Here is a 16,210-nt window from a genome sequence, read left to right on the forward strand (position 1 = left end):
ATTTTCCAACAACGGTCTGTTACATTCGCTGTTCCATCGAGCCGGATCCTTTGAAGAACAAGCAAGTTAGAAAATGTTCGTTACGACGCGAACTCCGCGCAAAATGCAAACGCGGAGCGCCATTTTGAAGTCGCGTGAACAAAGGGAAAAAGTTGTACGACGTGTTAAAACGGATGCAGACACGATGATTTCCCACAGTAAACATTCCAGCAGCTCCACGTTGGCGCGTAAAAAGCAGCTGGAATGGGAAGCAGCTCGAGCTAAAGCTGAAATTGAAAAGCAGCTCATTGAAAAGAAACTGGCCGCTGACATCGCCGCCCTGGAAGTAGAAAGTTTCAGAAGTACCAGAAGCCAACACTCGTTGGTGAACTCCAACACCAAGATAGAACAATGGTTAGATCGCAGTAATCTGGATGCACCTGAGCGCCCGCACTGTGGTGGGTCGCTAACGGAGGCGCCGGCAGTGGCCGCGTCAACCGACATCCAGCAGTTGACCTGCGCTCTCAGAGACGCTATCACCACTGGAGTCCACACGAGTAACCGGCAACTTCTGTCCCGATTGAGTACTTCAAAAGACTTACCTCAGTATTACGGCGATCCCTTGGAGTGGCTCCAGTTCCATAAATCGTACCAAGAATCCACAGAGTTGTGTAACTACACTAACACGGAGAATCTGTGGCGTTTGAGAAAGTGTCTTCGCGGAGAAGCGAAGGATGCCGTGTCCTCTATGCTCATCGGCAACACCTCACCTGATGTGATCATCGAGACCTTGGCACTTCAGTTTGGAAGACCAGAAGTAATAATAACAAAGATAGTCAACCAATTAAAAAAGATAGCACCGCTACCACCTGCATACCACAATGAAATAGTGACCTTCTCCACCAAAGTGAGAAACTATGTAGCAGCAGTGCAGGCGATACAGCAGTCCGATTACCTACGGAGTCCGGAATTAATGACAACCGTGATCTCTAAGTGTCCTAGTGTTCTTATTACCAAGTGGGTCGATTATTCATTTAGTCATTCATACGAAAATAGAACCAAATTGGAATTATTTGCCGAGTTTTTACACATCGAGGCGACCAAAACGGCAACCGCCGGTGTGAGCAACATATATAGTCATTCTGAAAATAAAAGAAGACACGAGACTGAATATAAAAAACCGAATAAATATTACAATGTGCATACAACAGTCGAACATGTGATGAACACCTCGACACCAGTGAATGTTTGTAAATTCTGTAATAAGAGTGAGCATCGATTAGACGAATGTACTCGCTATAAGCGAGCGATGCGCCGCGACCGCTGGAATTTCGTTAAGGTAAACAAACTTTGCTATAAATGCCTAGCGGCCGGCCACCACAGTGAAGCGTGTAGAGCGGACAACTGTGATATCGACGGGTGCCGGCAGTCGCACCATAAATTACTGCACTACGTGAAGTCGCCACCTGCAAATGAGACAAAAGAGGAAGATAAACCTGTGGAGACCGTCGCACATACATATGCACTATTAAAACCTAAAGTGCTACTGAAAGTGGTACCTATAACCGTGCACGGCCCGAAACAGAGTGTACAGACGTACGCTCTACTCGATGATGCCGCGACCATTTCACTGATAGCGGCCGATATTGCAGACAGCGCCGGACTCCAGGGGCAGACTACAACTATGCGCGTGGACAGCGCATGGGATGCTGGGCACCTTACGTGTTCAGTAGAGAATGTGAAGTGTAGTGTATCAAATAGTGATGGTGTTCGTTTCGATTTAAATGTTTGCAAAATGCGAGAACTTAATCTCCCAGTGTATAGCGTGTCCGGTCTTAACGTACAAAAGTATAAACATGTGAGTGAAAATAACTTTATACCTAAGTACTCTAGTGATGTTAAACCTAAGTTATTAATAGGTCAAGATAATTATCATTTAATTGCACCGCTCGAATGTTATGGTAGTAAAAATGAGCCTTATGTAACAAAAACACAATTAGGTTGGTGTGTACATGGATCTGTCTATAGTAAAAATGATGTAAATAATTTCTCAGTTTGTTCATTATTGTATAATAATATAAAATGTGATCCGAGTAGTGTAAGTGGGTGCGAAGGTATGTATGAGGGTGCGTCGCCTAGTGTTGGTGTCCGTGACTCGTTAGCGCCCGAGTGCGGCCCTGTGCGCGCTTCGCTCAGCCCGTCCGTCGCCGCCATCACCGCTCAGGGACAAAGGTCAGTCGATTAGTGTACCTACAGTGATATTTTATTTCAAAATGAAATGAAACTTTTCTTTTCGTTAGAAACAATAGGTATTTCGAATATACCACGACAGAATGCGAACGATTTGAAAGCTATTTCAATATTAGATAAAACTGCTAATCTCATCAATGAACATTGGGAGGTAGGGTTGCCTTGGAAATCCGAAACCTCAATGCCGGATTCATATCCAAATGCCTTGAACCGATTGAAGTCTGTCGAACGAAAAATGAGTTTGAATAATGAGTACGCGCTACGATACAGAGAACGCGTAAACCATTTGCTCGTAAACGATTATGCTCAAGAACTTGTACCCGGTAATCAAAGTGCACAGCGAGTTTGGTACCTACCGCACTTTGGTGTAGACAATCCTAACAAAAATAAGTTGAGATTAGTTTTTGACGCAGCGGCCACATGCAAAGGTTATTCATTAAACGATTATTTATTGCAAGGCCCAGATTTGTTGCAATCTTTATTAGGTATTATGATGCGATTTCGTGAGAACCCAATAGCGGTAACGGGAGACATAAGAGATATGTTTCTACGAATTAAAATTAAACCAGAGGATCGACACGCACTACGGTTTTTATGGCGTGATAACCCTGGCGATGAAGTTAATATATATAATGACTTCGCTTATTTTTGGCGCGAATTGTTCCCCATTTATTGCACAGTATATAAAAAATAAAAACGCTATTAGATTTGAATCCACGATGCCGGAAGCTGTAAAAACTATTTTACAAAGTCACTATATGGATGATTGCATTGAGAGTTTTGAAAATATCGCGATTGCTATAAAAGTAATAAACGAAGTCATATATATACATAAGAATGGAGGTTTTCATATACATAATTGGATAAGTAACTGCGAAGAGGTCATGCAAAATATACCGGAATATGCCTTAGGTGATAAAGCCGTAAGGTTCAAAATTGAGAATCAGCCGGAACGTACACTTGGATTAATGTGGCATCCCTCTAGTGATACGCTAGCGTTTGACGTATCCTTGAAACGTATCTCGGAGGATATTTTGAATTTAGTGCGCAGGCCTACTAAACGAGAAGTACTTAGTATAATAATGTCTATATTCGATATTCACGGTATGCTCGCTCCATTCACAATTAAAGCAAAAATATTAATGCAATTAATATGGAAATCCAATATTAAATGGGATGAAAACATCACAGATGATTTATACAATTTATTTTGCAATTGGTTAACTCAGTTACAAACTATTGAAAGCATTCGTGTTCCGAGATGGTACTTTCGTACGTCGACCGATGGTTCAAATTCCTGTGACAGCGGACGTAACTCTGCCACTTCAAGTCACGTGACCGCGGTCCCCGCTGATCGCCTACCGACGCGCGCGCTATGCGAATCCAATCCGTTCCAGCTTGAATTGCACATCTTCTGCGATGCTTCGCCTGCTGCTTACGCAGCCGTGGCCTATATCAGGAGAGTATCGCGCGACGGAAACATATTAATATCATTCGTTGCAAGCAAAAGCCGTGTCGCACCTGTGAAACCAATTTCTGTGCCAAGACTAGAGTTGCAAGCAGCACTTCTAGGATGTCGTCTTGCTGAAACTATACAGCGCGAGCATAGATTTAAAATAGACAAGCGATATTTTTGGACCGATGCGTCCACAGTGTTACATTCGATACGAAATAACACACGAAATTACAAAATATTTGTTGCGAATCGCCTAGGTGAAATTGATTCACTGTCAAAGATAAATGAATGGCATTATATACCTACACATTTGAATATCGCGGACGTAGCTACTAAACAGAATAATTATGTATTAAACAATGAATGTGAATGGTTTATTGGTCCTCGATTTTTGTATTCCACTCGCGAACAGTGGCCATTGGAGCCTGATAATCTAAATAAAAATTGTAACAGTGATGTAGAAAATGTACATGCTGTATGTAATATAAACGAAAGAGTAGACTTACCTGTACCGGATCCCAGTCGGTTCTCCAGATGGTTGCGTTTGCTGCGTAGTACTGCGGCTGTACTATTGTTTACTGAAAAATGTAAGAAAAGTATTATATATACAAAAATTGACCGTAGATTACTGGACCGTGCCGAAGTGTTATTATTGAAGTATTCGCAGGCTGAATCCTTTCCCTGTGAAATAGAAGATATTAATCAGAACAAAGAAATAAATAAAAATAGTAGATTACGTACCTTAACTCCTTTTATTGATGAAGAAGGATTGATGCGCGTAGACGGCCGTATAGGTGCTGCAAAAAATATAGATATACAAGTAAAAAATCCTATAATTCTTGATGGTCGAAATCACGTTGCACGATTGATAGTGAAGCATTACCATGAACGTACTGCTCACTCCTGGAATGAGATGGTGGTGAATGAAGTAAGACAAAAATACTGGATAATTAATTTGCGACCTACAGTCCGTACCGTTGCTTCCAGATGCTTGTTATGTCGAATAAAAAAGGTTACTCCTAAACCATCTAGATTAGGTGACTTACCTGAAGCCAGATTAGCCCATTACTTAAGGCCCTTCACTCATTGTGGCATCGATTTGTTCGGTCCTCTTGAAGTCACAGTAGGACGACAGAGACCTAAACGTTATGGAGTAATATTCACCTGTCTGACAGTCCGTGCGATACATATTGAAGTAGTGCCTTCGCTGACGACGGATTCACTCATCATGGCTCTCAGAAGAGCAGCTGCACGACGAGGGTGGCCACAATGCATTTATTCAGATAACGGCACCAACATGAGAGGGGCAGATGCTGAATTAAAGAAAGCCTGTGCTGAAATTATGAACAACGATATAGTCCAATCAGAACTCGCACACAGAGGAGTAGACTGGCACTTCATACCGCCGGCTAGTCCACATATGGGCGGAGCCTGGGAGCGCCTCATTCGCAGCGTGAAGTCTACACTTCGCGTTGTGCTGAAAGAAAGAGCGCCGCGTGAGGAAGTTCTTGTTACTTTTCTCGCAGAAGTAGAGAGTATGGTGAATAGTAGACCACTGACTCACGTATCGGTGGATCCTAGGAGCCAGGAGACACTGACCCCTAACCACTTCTTGCTTGGTTCCTCGTCTAACTTACCTGTGCTCGGTGACTTCGACGACAGTGACCTTTACCTGCGCCGTCAATGGAGAGTAGCTCAAAGGTTATGTGATATGTTCTGGCAGCGATGGCTGAAAGAAATATTACCTGTGCTGTTGCCGCGTCAAAAGTGGTACCACGATGAAGATTCAGTCCGTGTAGGAGACTTGGTTCTTGTAGTGGACCCGAACTTACCTAGATACAGCTGGCCTGTAGGAATTATAGAAGCTGTATATCCTGGAAAAGACGGGAGAGTGAGGGTCGTGGACGTGAGAAGCAACCGGGGCGTGATGAAGAGACCGGTGACACGAGTGGCACCGTTTCCGCGAGTTGATGAGTGTCGCGACACCGACACTATGGGGGAGGATGTAAGCGATGCACCTCGCACCTCGTAAAATGTTATAATTGTAACCACTAGCGCCATCTGTTAGCATTTGATTGAATTAATGCCGGCGCGCATGCGCCAAACGATTGTCCCGTGACACGTGTGTGTACGAGTTGTTAGTTGTTGTTGTTAGTTCGTAGTTTTGCTATATTTTGTGAATTGATTAAAAAAGTGTCTTGCAAGCGTCCGTTTCATTTTGATAACTACCAAAATAACATTTTCCAACAACGGTCTGTTACACATACTATGTTATAAGTAAATGTGCAAAAGTATATAAATAAATATATAAAAAAAATCTTCAGTTGTGACAATGCCATCTATTTTGATTTAAAAATTACTTTAATTGATTTTGATAAAATCTGTAAGTATATTTGTTCAGATAAAAAAATTATAATTTCCCAAATCTGTTAAGAACTGATGAAGTTATTAGATAACAAACAAACAAAAATGCAACTGAATTGAGTACCTCATTCTTTTTGGATTTGATTGAATATACATCCATCTAGATGAAACAAGATTAAACTATTAAACACATTTTCATAAAATGTCTATTGAAAGTACATCCTATACTTTCAGATTGCTTCAGATTAAAAAAATAATTTTCCAAATCAATTTATAAATGAGTTCTAGTTCTGAGGTAACAAACATAAAAAAAAATTAATGAAATAAAGAACTTCCTCTTTTTTTAAATTAGTTGAATAATATTACAGAAGAGCATATTGTTAACAGAAAGAACAAACTTGATGATGAGGCAGTTTAATATATCACCTTACCTTCTAATAATCTCAGTACCTATTCAATATAAATATTAGTCATATGAATGAATGAATGAGTATACTTTATTTGCATTATACAATATAGGAAATAAGCAAGGCAATTTACAAACATATGATCCAATTGTATAAGTACAGTAAGGCGGTCTTATTGCTGAGAACAGTCATATATATGTTAAATAAATATAGTACATCTACTTTGTCTTTATTAAAATAATTTTTTAATCTGACTGGCCTTTAATTGACATCAAGAAGGAGAAGTTCTTAATGTAGTTGTATTTTTTTTTGTTTTATGTTTATTACATCGTAACTTTGTCAGTAGGAAATTAATTTGAAAATTTCTTTTTTTATCTAAAAGCATATACCTACAGATTGGTCCCATAGAAATTTTATAAAAATCAATTCGGTAGTTAAAGTTTTTAAATTACAATAACTGGTTTTGTCACAATTGAACTCCATTATAATATGTAGGTATGTCGCAAAAAAATGTATGTATGTCTATCTGATGTCTAATATCCATACTACAAGCTCTGCTAAATTTTTTCTAGATAGCCCTGTGTAATTTGTCCAGAAATTAAAAAAAAAAAAAGTAATTACCATAAACTATGAACACTAGAGAGGCTGCCAATGTGTTGCCAATTTTTGAAAAAGAATATAAATGACATATCACTGAACACTTAATTAATTGAATATTTACATCAATTTTATTATATAATCTCCTTCATATTGTCATTTGCCTGCATAATATGCTGCATAAAGTTAACTAATATTAGAGGTCTTCATAAGAGACATAGAATCAAAATTATTTCTAAATATTTGTCTATGTGTTTATTACTGCATCACACAAAAACTACTACAACAAATTGAATGTAATTTGCACGGTTATATTTCTGAAGGTCTAAATTAAAATTTAATCCTACTATATACTATATATAATAATAAAATTTAAACGTTACATGGATCTCCCATGTAAATCTAATTTAAGGAAAATTGATTCGAGATTCTTTATAAGACCAATGGAGGTCGAAACAATAATTTTAGAAATTTTGTCACTGTCTGTATGTTTGTTCCTACATTACTGACAAGTATCGCGTCAAATTGAATGCGGTTCTCACGGTCGTATTCCTGAAGATCTAACTTAAAATCTGGTATATGTTTTATCAGTCTGAATTAACCTACTTCAGCACGCTCCCTTAACTCGCGCAATACGGTTATTAAATCTTCTATAATATAAAAATGAATTGCTGAATGTGTTGCTAAGTGCAAATCTCGAGAACAGCTGAACTGATTTCGCTAATCCTTATTACAAACTATTTCTTGAAGTACAAGGATTCTTCCTATGGAGAAAATAAAAAAAAATCCTGAAAAGTTAGACAACAATTTTCTATACTCTTTTACAAACTATTCATAATAATATTTAAAAGACAATTTGAACTTTAATACCATATCATAAAGTTCAAGTGTTAGTGGAGAGATTCCGGGAAGGCAAAACAATAGAGTGACGTAGCACGGCGTGTTTTATAATTTTTATTTTTTGACATAATGTAATTGTTGACTTATTAACTTTTTTTTCTTATTTCATCTTACTAGCTTATCTGAATAGCAGAATAAGTATTAAAAAAAACTAAAAAAATGTACTGTTAGACGGTACAAAGTTTGCGGGGTCAGCTAGTAATGTTATAATTATTTTAATGAATGAAAAATAAATCTTGATATGCTGTTTAGAAGTGATCTATTTCATTGGTTACGTCTGAAATACACGCATACGAAGTAGCGAGCGAAAAGCTAGTTTAATATGTTTTATTAGGGGGAAAGGAATTTTTAGTAATGGAGACTGAGAATCCCATTGCTAGCAATATACCCAACCAGGTCGAACTCCACGCGGTTTCCCCTGAAAACTATCATGGGTAATTCCTGATGAATTCGTCATGATGGGGTAACTGGCCTGTTTTCATTCTCATCTATCACCCTTCACTGGTGCCCGGCCAGCGTATACCGTTAGCGCAGGCGAACCTGCCATTCCATTTTCAACCATCAAAAAAAAAGTTCTATTTCTATCAACCGACTTTGAAAAAAAAAAGCTTCTCAATTCGGTTGAATTTTTTTGTTTATTGTTTCATCATATTATCACCATATCAGTCTTTAACTGTCCACTATTAAACATACCTAAGCCTCTCCCTTGGGGAAATCCGTCAGTTTCCCTTAGTCGCCTGTTACGACACCTACGGGAAACGAAGGTGTGGCTTATTCTATGCCGGGACCACTCGGCATTTTTATTCTTTGTTTATTTATTTAAGGCAAACAAACAGCTAAAATAATATATAATTATATACTTAAATAGTAATTTGGTAGCCACTAGAATTTGCACAAAATAAAATACAAGTAAACGAGACAGAAAATTAGACAATTCTAGATTAAACAAAAATAAACAAACAAAAACTATTGAAAACTACAGCAACATTATCAATAACAATGCTCAGAAGTTAATAAAAAATTTTTTTCAAAAAAACACATTCTGTCAGGTTATGACTATAATAGATAGTCATGAATTAACATTTTTGCCAAATTTTTTAAGTATCTTTTTTTTAATCAATTGACAAGAAATACAAACTTCAGAATAAGACATTTTCTTGCGCGAAATTATCTTGTATGATGATAAAACAATGGTTGAGAATTGATCAGTAGTCGATCAGAAATAAAACGCATAAAAAAAATCCTTTAAGTAGCAGTGTAGTAGTAATTTCCCGTGTGGTCCCGGCATAGAATAGATCACCCTTTCCTTTCCTGATAGTGCCCTAAAAGAGGGCGAGGGATGGGCAGTAGCGTCCTTTTTAAAACATTTCCAAAGCTTAACTGCGGTTGCCAATCTGCCTGCCAAGCCTGGAAATTACTGACAAAACCCCCTAGGGGAGGCTTATTTTCAGCAATGGACAGTTAAAAACTGATGTGATGATGATATAGTAATAGTAGCAATTTATATAAGTATTATTATATAAGACATTATGTATATACCAAGCCAGTAATAAAAAAAGACGTGTGGCAGTCGGGGACTGCCGCGGTAAAGCTATTGTATAGCATTTTTTATCAATTTATGCAATTTTATAATTATTATACATAATGATATTATAAATAAGAATGAATATATATATATATATATATATATATATATATATATATATATATATAATTGAAAATTTAAACTATATAGGTGTGTGTTTATGTGTATAAAAGAGGGCTACTTTTAAAATCGCTCATTTCAAAATCCAAAATTTAGGTTATGTATTTTTATAGCAGTATTATATATAAATTCAAAAACAAAGACACTGCATTTGTGATAATAAATAAAATGTATTTATATAGAGTACTCACTCATTGTCTTTCACTATTTTTTCATTACTTTCTTCATTAATAAATGCACTTTGTTTATTCATATTTAATATTAAAACACTTTATACACAAATTTTACGCGTACAGCTATTCACTGTTGGACATAGATGATAGATACCTATACACCTATATACATGTATATATACTATATACCTACAGCATAGGGTTCTTCAAAAGGGGGGTAAAGAGGTTTCTTCAGGGTCGGCAACGCGCGCGTAATACCTCTGGTATTGCAGGCGTTCATAGGCTACGGTAACCGCTTACCATCAGGTGGGCCGTATGCTTGTTTGCCACCTCAGTGGTATAAAAAAAAAACATTCTCACAACAGCTGCTTACGTATTCGTCCAATTCCGGAACAGCTCGCAAAAAGCACGCTGTCTCACCTAGCATTGTATCTAATAAAAGAGATAGAATCAGTTATGAGCAGTCAGCGGCTAGTCTACACGCATACGTCTACTCGCACGCACACAAACACCGTGCCGAAGTCTGCCGAACTGAAACGACGTTAGACGATGCACGGCTTCCGTCCTCGCACCGCTCTGGCGCCGTAAGAGTGGGGGGTGTTAGGTTCAATTTCCGTTACGGAATTTTTACATTCGGTCTCCGCGCTCAAAGCCCGCGATAAAAGCTATACAATAGCTTAAAAATAAAACAAATTACTTATATTTGTCCATTTTGAGCATTATAAACGTAATTTATAGGATTTTATTTATTTTATTTTATTTTGAATTTAATGTGCATGTCCGAAAAATATTTTATTCGATAAACTTTTATGGAATTATTTTAAATCACAATGGTTTCCAGGAGGACCTCCACGCGGTTCCCCCTGGAAACCATCGTGATTAATAGGTACTTGTTGTATTCGTCACGATAGGCTAACTGACCTGCCTTTATAGGTGAGGATGAAAAGGCAGGTCAGTGAGCCCATCATGACGAATGCGAAAAGTATCTATTAATCACAATGGTTTTCGGAGGGAACCGCGTGGAGCTCGACCTGATAGGGTTCGGTAGCAAGGGCCATTAGTCCTTATTATTAACAATGTCTTTCCTCCCAGGTAACCGTAGTTAGATTTTGTTAATTTTTTAAGTGGGATTCTTCTGTCCATTCCTCGACCATTTCCCTTATTCGCGTCTTACAATGCCGACGGGAAAGCAGGGTGCACAATAGGATATCTATATTTAAGGAAAAATTATGTGTATATAAAAAAAATATATATTTATAAGACCAATGTTTAAAAATTGTTTGTCTGTAGGTATGTTCATTTCATGTAGTTTTCACCGTTGTACATTCTTAAATTTCATTTAAAATCTCATGCACCTTATGGCCAAATAGGCTATGTAAACATTTTGCTTACTTATTATATATTTCATTTTTTATTTATTACAAAAATTTACAGCACTCTTATAACATAACTCACATGCTAAGTCTGTTATAAAGGGGGAGGGATTATTAGTAATGCATACTAGGCCCATTGCTAACAATATACCCTGTCAGGTCGACCTCCATATGGTTCCCCCTGGAAACCGTCGTGCTGAATTTCAGGTATATTTGTCATGATGGGTCAACTGGCCCGCCTTTTCAATCTCACCTATCATCCTTTATTGGTGCCCCGCCAGCGTATACCATTAATGTAGGCGGGGTTACCATTCCAACATTATTTATTAAAAAAAAATTAAAAACAAAGCGACTAATTGGAATGGAATGATAATGGTAGCCCGCCTACGCTATCGGTATACACTGGCGGGGCACCAGTGAGAGATGATGAATTCACTTGAAATTCAGCACGATGGTTTCCAGGGGGGACCACGTGGAGGTTGACCTTTTTGGGCATATTGCTAACAATGAGACTGGTAGTCTCATTGTTAGCAATATGACACCCCCCCCCCCCATTTATTTATTTATTTATTCTTTATTACACAAAAAAGTGGCGAGCTTAATGCTATATGGCACTTTCTGCCAGCTAACAAATAGGTAAAAACATAAAGCGTATGAAGGGCAGTGGTAGTGAAAAAGATGTGGCATAATTATAGTTAATATACTGAAATAATTATACATGCATAGAGGAATTGTTCAATATGATGCCCACAGCTACTTTCTACCATCGTACGGCTCCCCATCAACAGGGAGTTCATCCTCATGTCCTACAGCCTCAATGGTCGCGTACTGCGCGGTTTCAGAGATGTTTCCTCCCATGAACACTGAGGTTGTGGAATGAGCTCCCTGTCGAGGTTTTCCCAAGAGACTACAGCATGGGGTTCTTCAAAAGAGGGGTAAAGAGGTTTCTTCAGGGTCGGCAACGCACGCGTAATATCTCTGGTATTGCAGGTGTTCATAGGCTACGGTAACCACTTACCATCAGGTGGACCGTATGCTTGTTTACCACTTCAGTGGTATGAAAAAAAAACATGCATATAATACGCAAGAAATACCTATATAATACATAAACACACAGTATATAATAGCGAGGCATTACCGCCAGCGTATACCGTTATAGCAGGCGGGGATAATATCAACTGTTACAAAATATAAACCACTAATGGATTTTAATTTTGTAAACGAAATTTATACATACGCGTATAGTTATAGAGTCTAAAATAAAACGCACGCTGTGTCTTAGTTTCCTGTCCGTTCTTGTCGCCTTACGCCCCGCGACCCCCTGCCCCGTTAACGTTCTATCCTGGCCGCCCGCCTCACCGAGCTCCATGATTGGTCCGCGCTTCACCGCCTCGAAATACGTTGCGATCCCTTTTCGTTCCATTATCGCTAGGGTTGTCTTGGTGAATTGTTCTTTCTTACGTCGCTCCCTATCACCCGTCGTGCAGCAAAAACACCATCGCGTGTTCTTTTACTTATTGTTCTATGTTACCGCTAATAAAACGTAATTTAATGATTAACTAAATATGCATTTGTGTTTATACTAATATTACTTACATTCGGTGCTGGGACTTATTGACTGTGCATGCGCTTAGACTGTCGATGTTTTATCACTTACTCTTATGTTTGTACCAACTATCCTCATAGCAGCCTTCCTGTTTTGGTGCCCATGATCCGTGGGTGAGTACTCTTCGTATTATAGTATATTGCTTTAAGGTTCAAATCTAATACGTTTCCTATTGGAAACCACTGCGCTGTCAAGTAAATTTCACTTAATTTATTTCATTGCCGTAAATGGTGTTTAATAGATAAATAGTTATTATTTTTAAGAGGGAGAGGTACAGCTATTTATAGTATAGAGTTATAATTTTAACTTAAAAGGCGACTGCCTTCTGTACATGGAAGATATAAATAAGAAAAACTATGAAAAGAGGGAAGGGGCTTTATGAACCCAATAGAACCGAAAACAATGGTTTTTAGAATTTTTGTTTATTTGTCTGTTTGTGCACGCCAATCTCGGAAACAGCTCAACCGATTTGATTTCGTTTTTCACTAATGCATTGCGCTTTTTGCTCCACTTAACATTTAGCGTTTGTTCTTTTTCAATCGGTTTATAATTAAAAAAATAATATCAATTTAAAGAGTCACATATAAAAAATGTTATAAAATAACCGATCAATTAAATTTGCTAAAACTTTCTTGTATTATATGTATTGATTTTCAAAAATTCTGTCTACTCGTGCGAAGCAGGGTCGGATTGCTAATAATTAAATATATATGACAACAATGAGCCAATTAAATCAGTGTTCTCGTGATGATGTGATAAACGACTTTGGTGGCCGGAGGAGGGGGAGGGGGTTAGTAATGCAGACTACCAGTCCCATTGCTAGCAATATACCCCGTCAGGTCGACCTCCACGTGGTTCCCACCGGAAACCATCGTGCTAATTCCAGTTGTATTCATCACAATAGGCTAACTGACCTACCTTCTCTGCCTCACTTATCATCCCTCCCTGGTGCCCCGCCAGCTTATACCGTTATCGCAGGCGGTGTTATCATTCCATTATCATTCATTAAAAAAAATGGGTACCGCTTTAAATATCTAGGTATGTATATTAAGTTTCTCTGGAAACAAGAGAAGGAAAAATTTTTTTATATTGATTATCACTCATTTCAATATCTCCTATACCATTCAAATATCTATGTTGAATTCGAACAAGGGCTTCATTCATACAGGTGATTTTTTAAATTTTAGTCTCTACTTTTTTTTATGGGTGAAAATGGCCTGCGCTAACAGGGTACGCTGCCGCGTCACCAGTCAACAGGTTAGTTAGCCCAACATGATGAATTCATCAGGAATTAACTATGATAGTTTCCAGGGGGAACCGCGAGGAGGTCGACCTGGCTGGGGTATACTGCTAGCAATAGGATTCTCAGTTTCCATTACTAACAACCCCTTTCCCCCCTGTCTTTCTACTTTTGTGTAGAAACTGCTTAACAAATTTCAATGCAGTTTTCTCTAATGCCTTACGGTTTACTCCACTTAACATTTAGTGTGTGTATAATAAAACCCAAATATGGGTGTTCATAAATCAAATAGTTATATCAATCTGTTAAAATCACATATAAAGTGGTATCCTACATTTTGCGGCAGCCATCTTGGTCCGATTTCCATCAAACATAACTAAGAACACTCCCTACTATTTCACCCTACAAACAAAAAAAAAACAAAAACAAATTCTGTTCATCCTTTCGGGAGCTACGATGTCATAAACAGAGACACAGGGAGGGGGGGGAGACTTACTGTAAGAAAATTCTGAAATTTTATATTTGGCACGCAATTAAAACAACATGGTCAAATGTTTTATTCTATAATACTAATTAATGTCTATTTCAACTGTATTTATACAAATAAATTATAATTATTTTAGGCAAATAAATATTTCATTTTATTTATAAGAACCTTCGATCTGTCAGTTCAGCACATCCTTTTTTTTTTTTAAACAAAAAAAAAATTTGTTTAGAAACAATTTTTATAAATGGACACAAATTTTAAAGAACATCAATCCCGTACTATTTATAATAAGAGAGCCATCTATTGAATTTTTTTTGTATTAAAATAGCCATCTAGTAGAAGTTTGCTAAAATTAATGCTGTACTATTGACATCGAATCACTTATACGACATACCTGATTATATATAATAATATATATCTCAAACTATTCATTTTTGTTATTGTAAATTTTCACTGTCATACTTATGATGCTAAAAACATAAAGACCTATCTAAAATACATTGAGAGCGCCATCAAAACGAATACACCACACAACGAATATGTGAAAAATAAATGGAATAAACAAAAAGCGTCGTGGGGTCTAATAAAATATAAAACTGTTAATATAAATCAATAGAATGAATTTCAACAACAACTTCTCTATTATATCATTGACCAATTCTAATTCTTCACGATAACGAGGACGGTGTATATGCGCTCCTATATTAAAAATATGTGCGAATCGGTTATCCGTCATTATCTTAAGGTATTTTTCCGCATCATCATAATAATGTTGTTTATTGTTAAGTTCGCTGCTATATAAAAACGGTGATAGACAAGATATCAATACTACACACATAATAGACACAACATAAACTCCTATAACCCTGTCGTCTCTAAAATATTTGAAACAGTCACGTCAGATAGAATAAATATCTAATTTTATAAACTTTATCAAAGAAAAGGTAAATCTAAAATGTTAGCTTGTTTTGATTTTATTAAAATCATAACTAAAAATCTTAACGAACGAACGAACGAACGAACGAACCAAGTGTTGAATTAGTGAAGAAAATTGACAATCAAAAAGTGACAGTACGGTCAAAACTACAAAATTATAAAAAATTTCAGAGTGCCCACTACTTTTCTTGCTTTCTTCATATAAACGATTCATCCGCCATCAGCTCGGCATCATGAATTGAATGACATCTTCCAGACGCCGGAATAAAAACCAAATAACTTAAATGGAAAAAAATCTCAAACACATAAACAAAACATACCTTATAATCTCCTCAATTACCCTGAGGATCCCGGATACATCAGAGGCTGATATGATGACCCCGGGACAACCTGGAGACAAGTAATCTTTAAAAGAATTTTCTGAATCGATCTGGGCGTCTTCGAATAATCGAGAAACATAATTTTTTTTTAATTCAGTAACAGTCGAATATGTATACGGTACGCAATAAGTAGGTATATTATAACTATCACTACGTCGCCGCCGCCGCGTTGTCGGTGAACGCGTTCTTTACAAAGGAGGCGGCGGCTTTCTTTTGAGCGTCGACCGTTGGTAACGGTAGGTAAGTTTAATTATGGATTCTCAAAGTGTTGGTGTTCACACTTTGGGCTATGTTCGCTCGGCTTATTGTCGGGTTATTTCGCTCTAGTAAAACTACACTCTGTCGCTCTCCTCCCTC

The 16,210-nt window shown here is 37.5% G+C and overlaps 1 protein-coding gene across 1 annotated transcript; it reads left to right on the forward strand.

The window, feature by feature from the left end:
* The first annotated feature begins 184 nt into the window (after window positions 1-184).
* LOC113522135 (uncharacterized) lies at window positions 185-5,717 on the forward strand. The gene is made up of 3 exons (XM_052893897.1): window positions 185-2,211; window positions 2,500-2,749; window positions 2,910-5,717. The coding sequence occupies exons 1-3, from the start codon at window positions 185-187 to the stop codon at window positions 5,715-5,717; spliced, it is 5,085 nt and encodes a 1,694-aa protein (XP_052749857.1).
* Window positions 5,718-16,210: the final 10,493 nt, after the last annotated feature.

The sequence above is a fragment of the Galleria mellonella genome, unplaced genomic scaffold, assembly GCF_026898425.1.
Source record: "Galleria mellonella isolate WM207_F2 unplaced genomic scaffold, CSIRO_AGI_GalMel_v1 utg116, whole genome shotgun sequence".
Taxonomy (NCBI): domain Eukaryota; kingdom Metazoa; phylum Arthropoda; class Insecta; order Lepidoptera; family Pyralidae; genus Galleria; species Galleria mellonella.

What these genes read in the sequence shown, in the direction of transcription:
- LOC113522135 (XM_052893897.1), top strand. Translation starts at nt 185, where the DNA reads ATGATTTCCCACAGTAAACATTCCAGCAGCTCCACGTTGGCGCGTAAA. An exon ending in ATCACCGCTCAGGGACAAAG is followed by an intron (nt 2,212 to 2,499) that starts GTCAGTCGATTA and finishes GCTACGATACAG; the next exon opens with AGAACGCGTAAACCATTTGC. An exon ending in TTCGTGAGAACCCAATAGCG is followed by an intron (nt 2,750 to 2,909) that starts GTAACGGGAGAC and finishes TTTATTGCACAG; the next exon opens with TATATAAAAAATAAAAACGC.